This window comes from Diospyros lotus, chromosome 4, assembly GCF_014633365.1.
Source record: "Diospyros lotus cultivar Yz01 chromosome 4, ASM1463336v1, whole genome shotgun sequence".
Lineage (NCBI taxonomy): Eukaryota > Viridiplantae > Streptophyta > Magnoliopsida > Ericales > Ebenaceae > Diospyros > Diospyros lotus.
In genome coordinates, this window is record NC_068341.1 from 10,054,711 (window position 1) to 10,072,040 (window position 17,330).

The 17,330-nt window shown below is 34.9% G+C and overlaps 2 protein-coding genes across 2 annotated transcripts; both read left to right on the forward strand.

Moving 5' to 3' along the window:
* On the forward strand, positions 1–9,361 carry LOC127800225 (sugar transporter ERD6-like 6). The gene is made up of 18 exons (XM_052334715.1): positions 1–453; positions 556–618; positions 895–984; positions 1,081–1,140; positions 1,240–1,305; positions 1,402–1,467; positions 1,564–1,639; positions 3,243–3,307; positions 3,391–3,483; positions 3,894–3,974; positions 4,094–4,178; positions 6,378–6,424; positions 6,528–6,590; positions 6,686–6,745; positions 6,885–6,950; positions 7,070–7,129; positions 8,281–8,395; positions 9,002–9,361. The coding sequence occupies exons 1-18, from the start codon at positions 262–264 to the stop codon at positions 9,112–9,114; spliced, it is 1,461 nt and encodes a 486-aa protein (XP_052190675.1). The 5' UTR covers positions 1–261; the 3' UTR covers positions 9,115–9,361.
* A 6,876-nt stretch (positions 9,362–16,237) lies between these two features.
* LOC127799266 (protein RADIALIS-like 4) lies at positions 16,238–17,116 on the forward strand. The gene is made up of 2 exons (XM_052333130.1): positions 16,238–16,745; positions 16,834–17,116. The coding sequence occupies exons 1-2, from the start codon at positions 16,477–16,479 to the stop codon at positions 16,862–16,864; spliced, it is 300 nt and encodes a 99-aa protein (XP_052189090.1). The 5' UTR covers positions 16,238–16,476; the 3' UTR covers positions 16,865–17,116.
* Positions 17,117–17,330: the final 214 nt, after the last annotated feature.

Here is a 17,330-nt window from a genome sequence, read left to right on the forward strand (position 1 = left end):
TTGTAAATCATCAACGTGCATTATTAAACACCTCTCTCGCTCTCCCTCTCAGGTGCATCTGCTCTACCGAACCGTCAAGGCCTCAACCAGATAGACTCCCTCTTCTCTAATCTTCTTGCTCGTTTTCTTCTGGACCCAATTCTGAAAGGTACTCACTGTACGAGCCTCACTATACAGCGAAAACCAAGTGTTTCCCCTCTTTCATTTCTTCTCTCTAACCTGCACAAATTCGAAGGGGAGAGGGACCGAGAGTTGGGCACGATGAGTTTCAGGGAGGAGACTGAAGAAGCCAGGGATCTGAAGAAGCCATTTCTTCACACCGGAAGTTGGTACAAACTGGGATCGAGGCAGTCCAGTATGATGAGCTCGTCTCAGGGGATTCGCGACCGCTCCATCTCCGTTGTCGCCTGCGTTCTCATCGTCGCCTTGGGCCCTATCCAGTTTGGTTTCACTGTAAGCCCAACTTTTCTTTCAATTTGTTTTTCACAGTTTTCTTAGCAGTCAAACAGAGCTTCGTAATTCCATGGCTTAGTGATGATTTCTGTCTTCTTTCAGAATGGGTATTCTTCGCCTACGCAATCGGCCATCACCGAGGATTTAGGACTTTCAGTATCCGCGGTAAGGATACATTTCTACTGCTTTTATTTTTTTATTAAAATAATGAAACAAATATTTAGCAAAAAGAGGTAGTGGAAGATGGAGAAAAAATACGTAGATTTGATATTAATTATGTAGGCACTATACATAGAAAAGAATGAAAAGTTGGAATTCATGAAGTGGATGTAGTCGACTCTATGTAATGGGATAAAAACTTGGTCTTTTAATGTTGCCATTTTATTTCTTTCGTATTTGTTTCACTGTGACTAGTGATTGCTAATTCTAGTTATTGGTTAGTTCTCTCTGTTCGGTTCTTTATCAAACGTGGGTGCAATGGTTGGGGCAACAGCCAGTGGTCAGATTGCAGAGTACATTGGGCGAAAAGGGGTATACTGTTCAACTGATTCTCGCAGTAATTAAGTCTTGTTAATGAACTCGTTCTGATGATTAAGTCCTCTTTTCTCTTTTTCTGTTAAATTGCAGTCTCTGATGATAGCATCCATCCCAAATGTTATTGGTTGGCTTTGCATTTCATTTGCTAAAGTGAGTTCTTCTAATGATCTTGTAACTAGAACAGCCAGAGTTTTTTACAAGATGTTATTATGAACCTCGACTAACTGATAAAGCTTCGTGTTTGAGTAGGATTCTTCTTTTCTGTATATGGGAAGATTGTTGGAAGGATTTGGTGTAGGAATAATCTCTTACACGGTGAGCATTTGGTGCTTATTTGCTCCTTCCTAAATGAATTTGTCTGTGAGAATTACATATCATAGAAAATTGATACTTTTATTTCCTTAACCATAGGTTCCTGTATATATTGCTGAAATATCACCTCACAACATGAGAGGGGCGTTAGGTTCAGTTAATCAGGTTGGGTTACTCTCTGAGTTGTTATTCTCATACTCTATGCACTTACCAAAACCACTGATTTTACCCATTTTTTCCCTTTCTATTTTTGGTGTTTAGCTCTCAGTCACAATTGGAATAATGCTGGCTTACTTGCTGGGTCTTTTTGTAAATTGGAGAGTGCTGGCAGTTCTGGGTAAAGCACTCGCTTTCGTGTCTTGGCAACTATCCAGTATATTCATGCTGTTTTATTAATTCCTTCTAATTTGTTTCCAATGTGTTTGTTTGGTGACTAAAATCTCTCTGAATAACCTGAAACATTGTATTTAACAAAATAGGACTTTTGCTTATCTTAATTTACTTCATTGATGTTAATGAACAGTGGTTCACTTAAAGATGCTCATGTCAAGCAATCTTGCTTTCCCCACTTTGGGTGCATGTATTGCCACTTACCATTTAGCTTATATACAACCCTCACCTGGCATGGCTAAGCTCTTTAAAACTCAATACTGTGGACTGCCATGTGGAACTTTGGGTTGTCAGAGTTATGGCTAAGACAACAACGTGAGCTAGTTTGTTGGGCTAGCAGGGCCTCTCTTTGGAAGGAACTAACTCGGCCTCACGAGAGGAATGAACATGATTCCTTAACTCAAAGTAGAGCCATAAGGTAATTTCCTCCGCTCACTCGTAATATACCCTTTGTACTCTTCTAGCAGCAAAGCTGAGGAACTACCTGAGAACAACCTGCCTTGCTAAAAGATGCTTTCTTATATTCCCAGACCTGAGTAGGAGATGTTTCCCTCTGAATTGGATCCCCTTGCCCAAGTTCACTTCATCAATCATGACACTTTGCTAGCCCTGGATTGGAGGCTAAAGTCAACGGTTTCATTAGTGATCTTGCCCCCTTTCCCTTCTGGGAGAAGAGGAGTCCATGTCCTGACCAATCACGAACGGCTTCTACAATATTTTGCACCATATGATTGTGGGTAAGGTGGCTTCATTGGTTGTAGGTCTGTAAGTCAACCATCCACCTGCACCGCAGCCCGATGACTAGGAGCCACCTGCACTCAAGTCACTTCCGTATTGGGACAATGCAACTCTGTCAGCTGGGCCCCAATAAACTATTAAAGAGGCCTTACATGTCATCATAAGGAATTTAGGCCTTAAACCCCCCTCCCCCAACCCCCAAATAAATAAATTAAACAAAAAGGACTCCTCTCTCTCTCTCTCTCTCTCTCTCTCTCCCCCTTTTTGTCTCAGATGATTTTTCATCACAATGCTTATCATTACTTCCTAGAGGACTTTGTACGTGCCACTCTAAATGCATACCATGAACATTGTTATCCATTTGCAAGATGGTTGTTTCAAAAAGTACTTTTTTGGGGGCTTATGGATTTCCTTATCATAATTCTAATATTTTATGGAAGGAGAACTGTTAAAGTTATAAATGGTTCAATTACTAAATAGGGTTTGTCTAATTACATTGCATGCCATTACACCTGAAACTAGTTTAAACTCTGGTAAATCTAGTCAAGAGATGATCTAGTGACCCATATCATTGAAATGCTTGCAAAGAAAAAGCATAGGGGTTATCCACATCAAGTTCATTGAAAATGAATGGATGTTTCAACTTCAGTTAAACACCTGCAACATTAATTTTCCTATGCCCAGCTTCACACAGTTAGCTTTCATGTAATTGCCAAAGCATGATGCACATTTTCCCTTTAATGGAAAGAATTATTGTTGACTATCTTAAATGTGCATCTCAAGGTTACCAGGATTTCCATTATTTATTTCAGGAATATTGCCATGCCTTGTATTGATGCCCGGCCTTTTTTTCATTCCTGAATCCCCTAGGTGGCTGGTAAGCTTCAAGGAGCAACAGGGTTTTTCTTCCTGGTTGGATATTTAGTTAGTCACTGAAACAAATTTCTTTGCTGAATCCAGGCAAAAATGGGAAAGACAGAAGATTTTGAAGCTTCTTTGCAAGTGCTCCGGGGGTTTGAAGCCGACATTTCTGTTGAAGTAAATGAAATCAAGGTAAAAGCATCACTTTTTATATTTTTGTTAAGCTGTGGGCTTGAGGTATTTCCCACCATTGAAGGGAGAGTTTGAGGTCCAATGTCTAGTTTACATCAAAATGGTGCCCATCTTGCCAAATGACTAAAAACAAAGGATTGAAGTATTACTGACTCAAATTACTTCTAACTGCTAAAGTATCCATGCTGCTTCTAAGTTATTGATAAACAATAGCCTGTTACAAGTTCATGATTAATCATTCATTATCTTTATGTCTTTGTATGCCTATATTTTGCAATTATGTATTCCTAGTTTGCACTTTACTTATTTCTTATTTGAACACACTTGTGTTGTGCTTAATTTTATATTTTCACCTAGTGAGATTAAGGTTTTTGATGATGATGATGGTGGAAAGCATTTTCCTTGTGTAGAGATCAGTAGCATCAGCTAGCAGAAGAACTACAATACGTTTCTCAGATCTCAAACAAAGAAGATACTGGCTTCCTCTTATGGTATTGTCTGTCACTAGAAAGTTCAGTTTTCTTATTTTTTCTTCTGCACTTGTTTCTTCTTGAATGTGACAAATTACTGCTTCTGACCTTTATTTTTCCTATTACCTGATACACTGCAGATAGGAATTGGATTACTGATCCTGCAACAGTTGACTGGAATTAATGGTGTTCTCTTCTATTCCAGTACCATTTTTGAATCTGCGGGTGAGTACTAACTGGATTGCCATGTTACCATTTGTTCTCTGGGATTGTCTTCCAAAGTCACTGAAGTATCATTCATCTGAGTCTGGTTTCATGCTTGCTTTTCAGCACTTGGAAGTTGGAACTGTCACATGATTAGTTGTTCCTCATAGAGGCAGCCAGGCCACTGAGACTGCAATCCTAGGCCTTGTTTGAAATTTCCGTGGATTTCATTTTTCTATTTCCATTCAAAATATTGGAAAAAGAAACAGGAACACTGTTTGATTAGGAGTTTTATTTTTGAATAACCAAAACGTATTTCCATTTTTTTCCAGGAAAAAAAGAACACACTAAATCATTTTGTTTGTTTATATTGAAAATGCCAGTTGTTTCCTGGCTGAACATATGTGCCCAGCTTGTGGTCACCAGCTTGAATCTTGGCCAAAGCAAAATAAGGCTTTGTTGGTGTCTCCAATCACTGCCATATAAGGTGTAATTGCTGGAGGCTCCAGCAAAAACATCTTTATCTTCTTCTTTTGCTCCTCTTTTTGCTCTAACTGCTGAAGATAGCCAAGTCTGTAGAAGTCTTTGTTGCTTGAGCCTTCTTTGCCTCTTTTTTTTTTTTTTTTATAGAAAAACTAAGTATAACTAATAATATAAGAATGTATCCTGTGCACGAGGCTTCTCACTATGAGTCAAGGGAGGGTTTTATTTATATAAAGCTTTCCCCTTGCTTTTTTGGCGAAGAGAATGTTTCCATAACTTGAATCCATGATCTTGCAATTACAAAGGAATAACTTTACTGTTGCTACCAAGGCTTTCCTTCATAATGCATACCCAATTTTGAAATTAGATATTTCATTTCCAATTTTGGAAACTGATTTGTTACACTTGTATTTCTTATAAAATATATAAACAAAATTTTTATCTAGGGTAAATTCTCTTGATACCCCTAAGGTTTGGCAAAAAGGCAGAAAGTACCCCTGTGCCTTTTACCTTCTAACCTAGTTGTTACGGTAGTGAAGTAACAATAGGATTGCACTCCTAATTTAGATGGAATTAGGAAGATGCAATCTGTTATGCAGAGGAAAACAGAGAGAATGAAGAGAGAAAGAGAGAGAGAGAAAGACAGTAGAGAGAGAATTCAGAATTGCTATTGATCTTTGTTACCATTCCAAGAGGGGCTTGGAGGTGATATATTCAGTGGGATGGTCACTGCCACAGGCAATCCGTTCCTTTCCAACGGCTGTAACAATATATTTTGTCCTATTCTAGCCCCTTTACACATGGGCAATCCTTGGCGAACAAACTGCTATCAACTATTCTAGAAATTACAGTAGTAACTAGGAAATCCAAGCAGTAAAATAAGGCTACGAATTACAGCATGATGAAAAAATTAAAATTGATGCTACTAAGGAGTGTTGTCGTGACACTAGTCCAGGGAGGTTGGGTTCCATTGGAATCCAGCAGTTGAGGAAATAGAGAGAGGTAGGTAGGTTTGCACCTTATCCATAGCCGATCATCTTCTCTAGCAACAACTATGGTGGCAGTGGAATTTACTCTTTTATCTAATATGGCTCTATGTTCTGTTTTCAAAATTTTGAAAACAAATAACGTTATCAAATAGGGTAATGCTAAGGCATGCCTTGGGGCACCCATTAAGAAGTATTTGATACAGTTAAAATGAACTTTTTTCACACAATTGTTTTAAAAATATATTTAATGTAAAAATTACATCAATAATGTGTATTTGTTATACTTCTTCTCACCATGATAAGGGTAATTAAATCATGTGAATACACATTAATTTAGACAAGACTTCATCATTAAATGCATTTTAATTGACTACCTGTACCCCTGGGGCACTTGTTAGCATTACACATTCATGTTCAGTTTTCATTTTCCTAAAATGAAAGTTGAACATAAAACTAGAAGCAAACCCATAAATTAAGCAGTGTTATCAAGTGGGCCCTTAGAAATATTTAGTTGGACCTTGAAAAGTTTGAGGCAAAGTAAGCCTAAAAAAAGGTTTGTAGCAAACTTGAAGGAACTGCTAGTTGCATGTTGATATTCTCTGAACAAGAACTACCATTTTGGTTTGGTTTTATGTGTAAGTTAATTGTTTTTCATCATTAATACATTGATTTTGACAAGGTAAAAATAGTAATACTGATAATTGAGTTAAAAGATAGATGGTTTAGTTTCCTTTAATTTTTTGATCAGGGATTTCATCAAGTAATGTTGCAACATTTGGACTTGGGGCTGTTCAGGTATGGCTTGAAGAATCACTTGTAACAGATTTTCTTCCATACAATTCAAATACTATTTTTTTTGCCCCCTAAAGTCATCAACAAGATTTTATGCAATATCTAGGTTGTTGCAACTGGTGTCGCTACATGGTTGGTTGATAAAACAGGCCGCAGAATTTTACTCATTGTGAGTTTGAGAAAAAAATCAAATTTTCCTAGTCTGCAAGTTAAAATATTGTCATTTGACCTAAATGAAGTGGAATGTTTGACTTCTTGTTGCAGATCTCCTCCTCTGGGCTGGTCATTAGCCTCCTAGTTGTTGCAGTTTCATTCTTTATAAAGGTAGGATAGCCGTGGATTTTGTCAATTTCTAGTTTCTCGTAATTGTAAATTGTGTGCAAATATTCTGTTTCTTCTTATATCATAACTTTTTTATTTTATTTTGTTTTATTTTTCTTTTTTTCTTCCATTTTAATGTCAGGATTTTGTATCAAATGATTCTACGCTTTATACCATATTGGGCATCTTAGCAGTAGTTGGTGTCTTGGTATGTATTTCTGACTGTCATGCCATCAAAATTGATCCTGGCTGAACATGTCATTTGAGTTCTTTGGTTAGTCTTAACGTTGTTAACTTCTCTTCTTTTTTTTTTTTTCACTTTTTCAGGGAATGACAATTGCATTTTCTCTTGGAATGGGGCCAATTCCATGGGTCATAATGTCTGAGGTACCCAATATATGACCTATCTTGTAATTACATTTTTTGCTCTGTCAAAGCTGCTGAAATATATAACTGAAACAACAGCTTGTTGGTGTTAAATATTTGTTTTGTCCTTTTTCTTTACTTTTTTAACGTCAAAGGAACATAACATTAAACACTTCAGCCTCCAGTGTTCAGAGAATCCCTTAAGAAGAAGGAGAAAGCATTTGAAACCATAGGTATTAAAACTGGGCCTGTCATTGAACTGACCAGGTAACTAGTTCACTGGTTCAACTGGTGGTTTAGTAGTCGAACCGCTGGTTCAAAAACTTATATATATAATATAATAATGTCATGATTCTGGTTATATAAATATATTAAAACAATGTAAAAATGCATGAACTACTAATGGAATGTGCAAATTTCATGATTACAACCTCTTTTTTCTTGCTACAAGCTAATTAAAAATAGAAAAATTAACTAAGATGTCCATATTGCATCATCATAATACATGCAAATAGAGTTTGATACAAGTAATTGGTGATGGAGGCAAAACTATGACCTTATGGAGGTGTCTTTTATAAAGAAAGAGGCTAGAGGTTTGAAGTAAAGAGTTGCACTTAGCCAAGAGATTGGGGATTTTAACAAAATGGAGTCAGATTGTTTAAATCTTAATTTTTTGTGTTTTTTTTCCAGATAGACTAATTTTTCCATCTGTTAAAGAAAAAAGATCTCTGAAAATTATGGGTATTCAATACTTCAAATAAAAATTAGTATTAGCCAGTTTTGTGTGGATGGGTAAAAGCTGCAAGTTTTGACCAGTTTATACACATCTCTGATTTTTTTTTTTTTCTTTTTCTCAAACCAGACTGACTTGGTGATGCGGTCTGGTTGGTCTAATTGGCTGGTTTGGTCTGGTTTCAATAACATGTTTGAAACTGTTGATATCTTTGGGCCTGTGTTTATACATTCATTGTTGTAGAATCATGTATACAATTTTCATACATCATATTGCAATTTAACTTCCACCCTTTAACATGCCATTAACTCATTATATAAATTTAGACCAAAGTGAATGTGAAAGACCATTTCATGACCAAAATTTGTGTTTATGCTCTGTGGCTTACTGCAATTTGTTATGGCCTACTTGCTTGTCTTACCTGTTTTTCCTGTTGCAGATTCTTCCAGTTAATATTAAGGGCCTTGCTGGTAGCATAGCAACATTGTCCAACTGGTTGTTTGCTTGGGTGGTTACCTTGACTGCAAACCTGCTTTTGGATTGGAGTTCAGGAGGTTTGCTTTCTATCTTTCATACGACAAATCATGTGATTATGCTTGCACACACATATATGGAGATGCCTGTTGTCCAATTTTCATTAATTTTGATCAAGATGCAATGATTGATAAATAAAATGCACTTGCATAAACCAGTAGAATAGTCTCACAACTCACTAGACACACGACACCAGAGGAGCTTGAGTTTTTAGTAAATGGGAGGCTCATCTTACTAGAAAGAGAAAGAGTTCGACTTCTATTAGAGAAGCTCTCTAGGACCTCTAGGATACTCGATGTTCTCTAGTGTCATTTGGTCGAATGAGGCCTCCCCCTTGTACAGGCTTTCTACCTCATAACATTCGATGGATATCTATTACAATGATCTCCAGGATCACAACCTGAAAGCAACTTTTGCTTTCAATGAAAATGCTTTTCAATTTTGGCTAAATACCACAAAAAAAAAGAAGCTTATAGAAGCGCTTTTTATCTACAAGAAAATGAATTCTGACTCCTCACCGCACGGGCTATAGTGATATGCAGATGCAGTGGTACATAATTTCAAATTTTCAGTGTCATTTTGATGTTGTGGCCTTGATTTGTATAATTGGCCTTCATCTTTGACAGGAACGTTTACCATTTACATGGTTTTGTGCGGTTTTACATTGGCATTTGTGGCTATCTGGGTGCCTGAGACCAAGGGAAGGACTCTGGAAGAAATCCAGAGGTCCTTCAGATGATCCATCGTTTCTTGCTTGCCGCCTCTATTTTTTTTGTTGTGTTTTTCCTCTTCCCCTTTGAGTTTTGGAGGAGCTGTCGGGTTTATTTTATGTTTGAGCAGCACACACTGCAGAGGTGCAACTGTGTTATGTAGTGTTGTATTTTCAAGCTGTTTTTGTTGTTTCAATCAAATTCATTAAATGTAACTATTACGGTACAATTGTTCAATAAGTTTACGTGGGCTTAGGCCTAGTGGTAATGGTATCAGTTTTAAGAGTTTTACAGAAAATAACACTAATTAACAAATTAAGATTTATATAGTTGATTAGTCAAAAATGAATGACATAAAAAAGCCTGTATTATTTGATAAAAATATGAGGAAGAAAAATCCATAAAATGCACATTTTGCATGACAAATAGACTTGGAGAGCAAAGGTGCAAATTAAGCTTTTGCTTAAATAGTAAGGTAGTAACACAAATCTAAGACAGATTTCAATATATTATTAATGCAAGTTTAAATGTAAAAATGCACACACACATCTATACATTTCAATTTAATTAGTAACATGCATACAAAACTTTTGAGCGCCATAATGGATGCGAGTACTTGACTTTCTTAATACTTCTCTTAATATATAAATATAAATATATTATTTTAAAGAAAATTTTTCCCATCTTTCTCTTGTTGATGTATTTTCTATTTTAATATGCTAATAAAAAGAGTGAAGTTTTAAATAAATCACTCTAAGGCGGTCTTGGGATTAAATTGATTAAATAAGTTATTGTATTTTTAGATTCTATTTTAAATTGATTATTGTATTTTAAAAAAAATAAATAACCTATTATAATCTTAAATATGATGTCAATATTAATAATAATAATAATAATAATAATAATAATAATAATAATAATAATAATAATAATAATAATAATAATAATAGATGTCGTTTTATTGCTATTAGTAATATTTTAATTTCATTAATCTTAGTTGCTAGCAAATTCACCTCAATTACAATCAAGACTTAAAAAGAACAATGACAAATTACTTAAATTGAACCCTAAATCAAGATTCAAAAACCTTACAAAATCACAAACACCTAGATCCAGCTCCAAATCTAAATTAAAATTGAAATGAAAAAATAAATTTGAACATAATTTTTTTTTTTCATTTACCCTTTTAAAAAAGATTTCACTCCAGAAGGCGGGTAATTCTTCTGTTACGAAAGCGGACAGGAGCAGGAGAAGCTCACCCTCACCGTCCGTCACCGCTCCGCTCCCTTTTCAGTTCACTCCCCATGTCTTGAGCTTGACCGACAGGCAACCTCGCAGAAGACGAAGCAATTCCCATGAATCCGTCGCCAAATGGAATTCCAATTCCAAACCTCAGCAATTGAACTCTTTCAGTTTCATTTTGCGATCCCAATTAGCAGCCCCAGCAAGACTACGCGAATTTCTACCCGCATTCCGCTCATCATCCGTCACCAATTCCAACCCAAAGCTACTCTATTATCCCCAAAACACCAATTTCCCGTTCATCAAACACCCCCCCGCGGGCCCTCTCTCTCATTCACTACTTGTTTCCTTTTTCCATCATCCACTCTATTATGTGTATGTATATCTCTTTCATTTTTCTTATCGAGAGTCTCAGTCAAAAGCAGAGCAACTGATACCCGGAGGTTCGCGTTCTTCACCGGCCAGTTTACTGCTACACAGGCTCTTTGAATGTATTGTTGGTTCTTCCGTTGTTTAATCGTGAATTGGTTTATTCTGCTTCTCTTGGGTTCTTTCATTTCACTTATCGAGAGATTCAGGCAAAAGCAGAGGAAGTAATAGCGGAGGTTCGTGTTCTTGACCGGACTGTTTACTGCTACACAGGTTTTTTGAATGGATAGTTGGTTCTTGTGTGTTGATTAAACGTGAATTGGCTTATTCTGCTTCTCTTTGGCTTTTTGCGTGATTTGGTATTTCTTCTTCTGTGATGTATTTTAGGTTAGTCCAGAACAACCCAATTGCTTGAAATCCTCGCTTGATGGCTTGATTGTTATTTGTGCATGGTCAGTATTTTGATTGGAAATAGGAGAAAGCTATTAGAAAGTTAACATACGCTGTTGACTCGTTGGGAATCAATTTTATCCTAGTCACTCAGTTTTCAGAGATTTTGATTCTTTAAAAAAAAAAAAATAGAAGATGAATCTCTTAATTGCAATAGATCCTTGTTGAGTAAAAATAAAAAGAAGAAAAAGAATGAAAAGGAATTAATTGTGACATGTTGGTGCCAAGAAATCTGAAAATTAGTAAATTACCACCTGACTCCGGCACTTATTTTTCCATGATGGCTTCATGGACTGGTGAATGCCCCAAATATTATGTGATTATCATGTGAAGCATTTCTATTTTTTTTCCATGCATGACAAGTACGAATAAAGAATTCTTCCATTACTTGGTCTGATACAGATCTGGGGTTGTCAATGTTGATATAGAAAACTAATCAAATGATTGCCACTTTCACTTTCAGGATTGAACAAGTTTATCTCTATACAACCATTTTATATTTGGGCATTGGTTGTATTAGCACTTCATGTTGACTAGTTTTAACATTTTATTGTGGCTTCTTCCACTTGATCTAAGAGTGTATCCGCGGCTTAGTATTTTTGTTTGTGGGTTTTTCTAAATGATGTATTTCTTCTGGTTAATTTATGCTTTTTGTTTGCAGTTTTTACTCTTATTTTGTTGTCAAATGCAATTGACTGTGTTAGTGATCTTTCCTTGCCTTTTTTGTTTGATTAATGCTTTCAGGAGCTAATTCTTACAAGCCATCTATTCAATGGACGGGACTGGTGTATATGACAGATATCAGAATGCAACTATCATTGGTGGTGGTCAAGATCCATGTATTTGGTCATCTAGTGCAGGGGGTCATAAAATTGATATTGGGAAACAAATATACTGCACCAGATTTTAAATATGAAAAACATAGTCGCGGTTGGGTTTGAAATGGATTATACCTAGGCACAATACAAACCTGAAACTTTTGAATCTCTAGCATATGAAGGGACTGTCAGAAAGCTGGTCTTTAATTTTGGTTACCCTTCTAGGTTGGTCTTTATTTTCGTTCATACGCACTATCAATGCATGACTCCCTATTCAAAATGTTTTTCATATCCCTAACTTTTCTACCAACCTTATTTTTGTTTACTAGTTGACCAAAAACCCTAATTATCATGTTGTTTTCTCTCTCCATGATTGTGTTTTTGAAGAACTGGGCTTGGGGATGATGATTGGGGTTGCTAAAGAATGAAATGGACTATACTATTTAAGGAGAGATTGTGATATCTCTAAAGGGGATTAGTCTATTCTTGTCTGCTCATCACAAATTACACTTGTCATAATTAAAAATGGAGTTGCTAAAAGAAAAATTAGACATTTACTCAATATTATCTGAACCCTCTTACGTCATCATCATGTTTCCAAATTTTTTTTAGAAGGAAGTAATTTTAACTATTGCCTACTTCATTAATCGAGTTCTTTTTAAACTTCTCTAAAATCAAAGTCCAATGTAGTGTCTTTCTTCTCATGTTTTTAGGTGTGCTATTTAGGAATATGAACAAGGGACACATCCAAAAACTCTGAAAATTATCCTCATTTTCAGAAATTCTATACGTGTTTATAGATGTAACTTTTATTGAAACTCAACCTTTTTTTGATACTTCTCTTCTTGGTTACTCGTAAAAACTGTCAGCAGTGATCTTCTCACTGTGAATTTGATCCTTTTGAGACAATAAAAAACAGAACCAACCACAATTGAACCTTAAATTGAGCTTGCCTACAGTTCTCCTAATCTTGGTTCCTCGGTTTCAAGAATTAATTGAGAATCCTGAAATCTATTTTCTAAATTTAAAATTAAAATTTAAAATTAATTATCTATATTCAGTTTTAGGAATTTATTAATTTTAAAATTAATGTAAAATTTAAATTTAAATTATTAAATTTTTAATTATCTTATTTTCATACTAAAATCTTATATATTATTTGAATTCTAATATATTGAATTTAATAGTTTTTTTTATCACAAATTTAATAGGTTTTTAATATAAGATTTTTAATAGGTTTTATTTGAATATTATAACCTTCCATCCCTTGCCCATGCCTACAATTGCTTAACTGGCAATTAAACGGGTATTTAGTTTTTTTTTTTTTTTCAAGACATGTAGTACAAAAATTGATGCCTTTAGGATAAGGAAATTTTGAATTATCAAATTTTTGTTATCTTATCTAATACTACTAAAAATTGTAGAGGCTGCTTGAAGTTTGCTATTTGAATGTAATAGTTTTTGTGATATAATTCCACGTGTGCAATTACTTATTTGGAAATTATAGTTTCATATAGTTTTCTAAGGACAAATTTATTAACGAATGTTTTTTTTTTCTTTTCAACTTCTCATATTTTTTTTATAAAAGGATTAGGATGACGATAATAATTGTCACCGATAAATATAGATATGGTATTTCATCGTGTATGCCTAATTGTTCTAGCCAAATCCAAATAAACTAGCAAACGTGTATGTGATGTACAAATTTACTAATAATATTAATTAAATTACTAATAAAAATGAAGGGATCAGGAGCATTTATATAATCAAGATTTGTTATGAAAATTTCATGTGATATAGTCATATGAAAATAGAATTAATAAAAGGAGATTCCTAAGAGGGGATGCGATGAGTTAGAAGAAATATTTATTAACGAAATATGATGATGTGCAATAAATCATTATAAATATTATCTTTTTATTGGATTTGCTATACATTGACTCATAGTACTCTGAATTGAAATTTTTATAAAAGAGTGATGTTATTTATATATCATTTATGTACTTTTTGAGTAACACAAGATATATAAATGACATACATATCTTTCGCTTTATTGCGCCTCATTGCATCTTGGATGAAGACATTTTAGACATTGATACATCATTATATAATTTAAAATATACACAATGATTTATCAATAACATTTTTCATATATAAAATTTGTTTTGGAATATCCTTTTCATTAATTGATGAGTTGATTGAAGGCAGAAAGAAGAATATGTGCTACCATACGTTGGATAGGTGCAATGCAAGTGACCTCCTCTGTCCACACTCAGCTCATGCACTATAATTCTTGTCCAACACAGCCTGGAAATTATTCCACACTTTATTCATCCGAGAAAATGGTATTCTTATAGAAAGAATCTTATACGGAAAATGTTTTAGAATGACGTGGCAACTGGCAATGGATCCGATCAAATCTCTTTTCTTTTCTTTTCTTTTTTATCCATATTTCTCTACCTCTTTCTTCATTTTGATAAACATTTTTGTTTTCAATATATAATCACCAGTGAGCAGCATTATTTTATATATAATTTTAATCTTTAAAATGCATGAATATTACAAAATATTAATTTCTTCGGCAAAGTAATATTTGTTTGTAGAAGTTAAATAGAATTGAGTTTGATAGCTTATTATTATTATTATTATTATTATTATTATTATTATTATTATTATTATTATTATTATTATTATTATTATTATTATTGTCTTGTTGGGCAGAGGAATCCACATGAACAGAGATATATATCTATTTCAAGAGCAAGAGGATTGGCCTATCTCCAACTTGCAATGAAGATCCAAAGAGTGGGAAAAATGGTGCTAAAGGTTGTGAGAGTGAAAGGAGAGGTATCCACAAAATTGAATTTTCATTAGAGTCACCAACGTGGATGATAAGAATTTCATCTAACCTTTATATTCTAAAGGATGCGTCACCTCCTATTTAAAGTTACCCAACCCAAATTATATCTATATAAGTTGTCCATTGTGAGATTCATTCAATCATTCTCCTAGTTAAAGATTTAATTTATGAAAATATTAAGTTTTTTTTTACTTTAATCTATCATTTTTACTTACAATCTTTTTATATTTTTAACCCCCCATGAATTAATGTTTTGCTTTCACGCTTCTCTTTCTTTGAAGAGAGATTGAAATGACATCTCTGTCAAATTGTTACGAAAAGTTATCAAAATAACATGCGATGATGAAAACAAAGTAACAATTTTCAAACCCAAAAAGTCCGTAACACTCATTGCGCTTTTGGAAGTTATTAAGATGGGCTTCCCGGCCCTCTCCAATCCATCAGTCACTCACTCACTCACCAGTGGGCTTTCACATTCCCCAGAAAGTTGTCCCGAGATTTTTGTATAAAAACTACTTTACTCAGATGCTATCATCTGCAAAAGGTCGATAAATATCGCTGCATTTTGAAGGCTGTCAGGTCAGGCTCGAGAATAAAAAAGTTACAAGGTTGATAAATATCTTTGCATTTTGAAACTTTTAGAATTTCTCTCCTCAAAGGGAGCATTTTCTTAATTATATATATACCTCATAAGGTAAAATCATCATCAAGCTGGGGAAATAAAGGAAACCTAAAATTAATGAGAATTATTGACATTTCTTTTACAGAATTCATGGTAATCAACGATGGAGTATCCCTCGGTACTGTCTCTCATTTTGGTAGTGTAGTGAAACAATTAGAGACTTGAATAATTAATTAATTAGTAGCAAAAGCTAGGTAATTGCACCAGATAAAAATAAAATTAACTACAGAAAAATAAACATCATGTTAGAATGAATATTAAAATTAAAATTAGGATAATGATCGTATTAATATTAAAATTTGGACAAAAGCAAAGAGGTGCTGTTGGGGTTACAGAAAGGACTACAGAAGAAAGGGGAAAGGCGTTGCCCACAAAGACAGGTTGACATCACCGCGCAGACACACACACACACACACACACACACAAATACAACGTGAAAAAAACAAATATCTTTTACATACATGGGCGACTGGGATCAGCTTTTAGTTCGCCCCAATCGGATTATCAATCAATCTTATTAATAGTTAGTTGCTACCCCTCTGGACCCGCCTTTGAAGAGACGTTTTTTACGTTATACTTGCAACAAAGCGAAAATCGAAGCCGCCGAAACCGCTTTCCTTGGACGTAAAAACTTATAGCAGAAGTTGTCTCTTCCCCAACCCCACATTTTACGTTTCTTCTTTAACGTGCTTAAAATTCATCGGCAACGGCAATTCGCTGGCAATATTAACCTCAAAAGAAAACCCCCCACCTGCTTTTCTCCCCCCGGATTTTCCAGGAAAAGCTACAAAAAGTACGCCCCACACCGCCCCGTAATTCTCTCTCTCTCTCTCTCTCTCTCTCTCTGAGCTCTGTGTGTATATATATGTATACGTATATGTAGGAACCACATATAATCGCTGTGCGCAGTACGTATAGATTAGAATAGAATTAAAGGGAACGTAGGGTAGAGTGTGGCTTTTATAGTGAAATGGCGGGTTCAAGTTCGAGCTGGACGGCGAGGCAGAACAAGCTGTTTGAGAATGCGCTGGCGATGTACGACGAGGGGAAGCCGGAGCGGTGGCAGAAGGTGGCGAGGGCCGTCGGGGGGAAGACGGTGGAGGAGGTGAAGAGGCACTATCAGATGCTTGTGGAGGACATCAAGCAGATTGAGTCTGGACAAATTCCCTTGCCCAATTACAACCCACCAGCCACCACCACCAACAAGCCCTTTAATAACTTCATGGAGGAAGAACAGAGGTACATATATACATATTGCATTAATTTCCATAATATATATATATCTTCTTCTTCTTCTTCTTCTCTCTGATCTGTTGTTGCCATGCAGGCTGAGGTATCTGAAGCTACAAGGAAATTAATTAAGACGAGGATATGGGCACAAGGGTCCATTACAATTCGACTTGAAACAGCAAATCGAGAGGCCAAAAGAACAAGAATATGGGATATATCCTGTGATATTAAGCTTTTCTTTTTTCTTGTTTAGTTCCGTTTTGAATGCAATGTATTTGCTCGTTTGGTACATGTAACCAAACTAAGATATAAGTCACTAACTACGTCTGCATATTGTGACTTATTACTGTTTTCTATGTAAGTTTTTTTTTTTTTTTTTTCTTTTTCGTTTTTCTTTGTAATGGATGCCTGTTAACTACATATGGAAGAAATATTCAATTTGGAGTATTTTCTTATTTTTATGATATTTTTTTAGTAAATGATATTTAAACATTCAATTGTGATTTTTGATAATAAGGAGAGTTGTATTTTGTAAGAATTTGATCTATTATTTGACGTTATTATGTCAAGGCAACAATCAAGAGGTGGATAGGC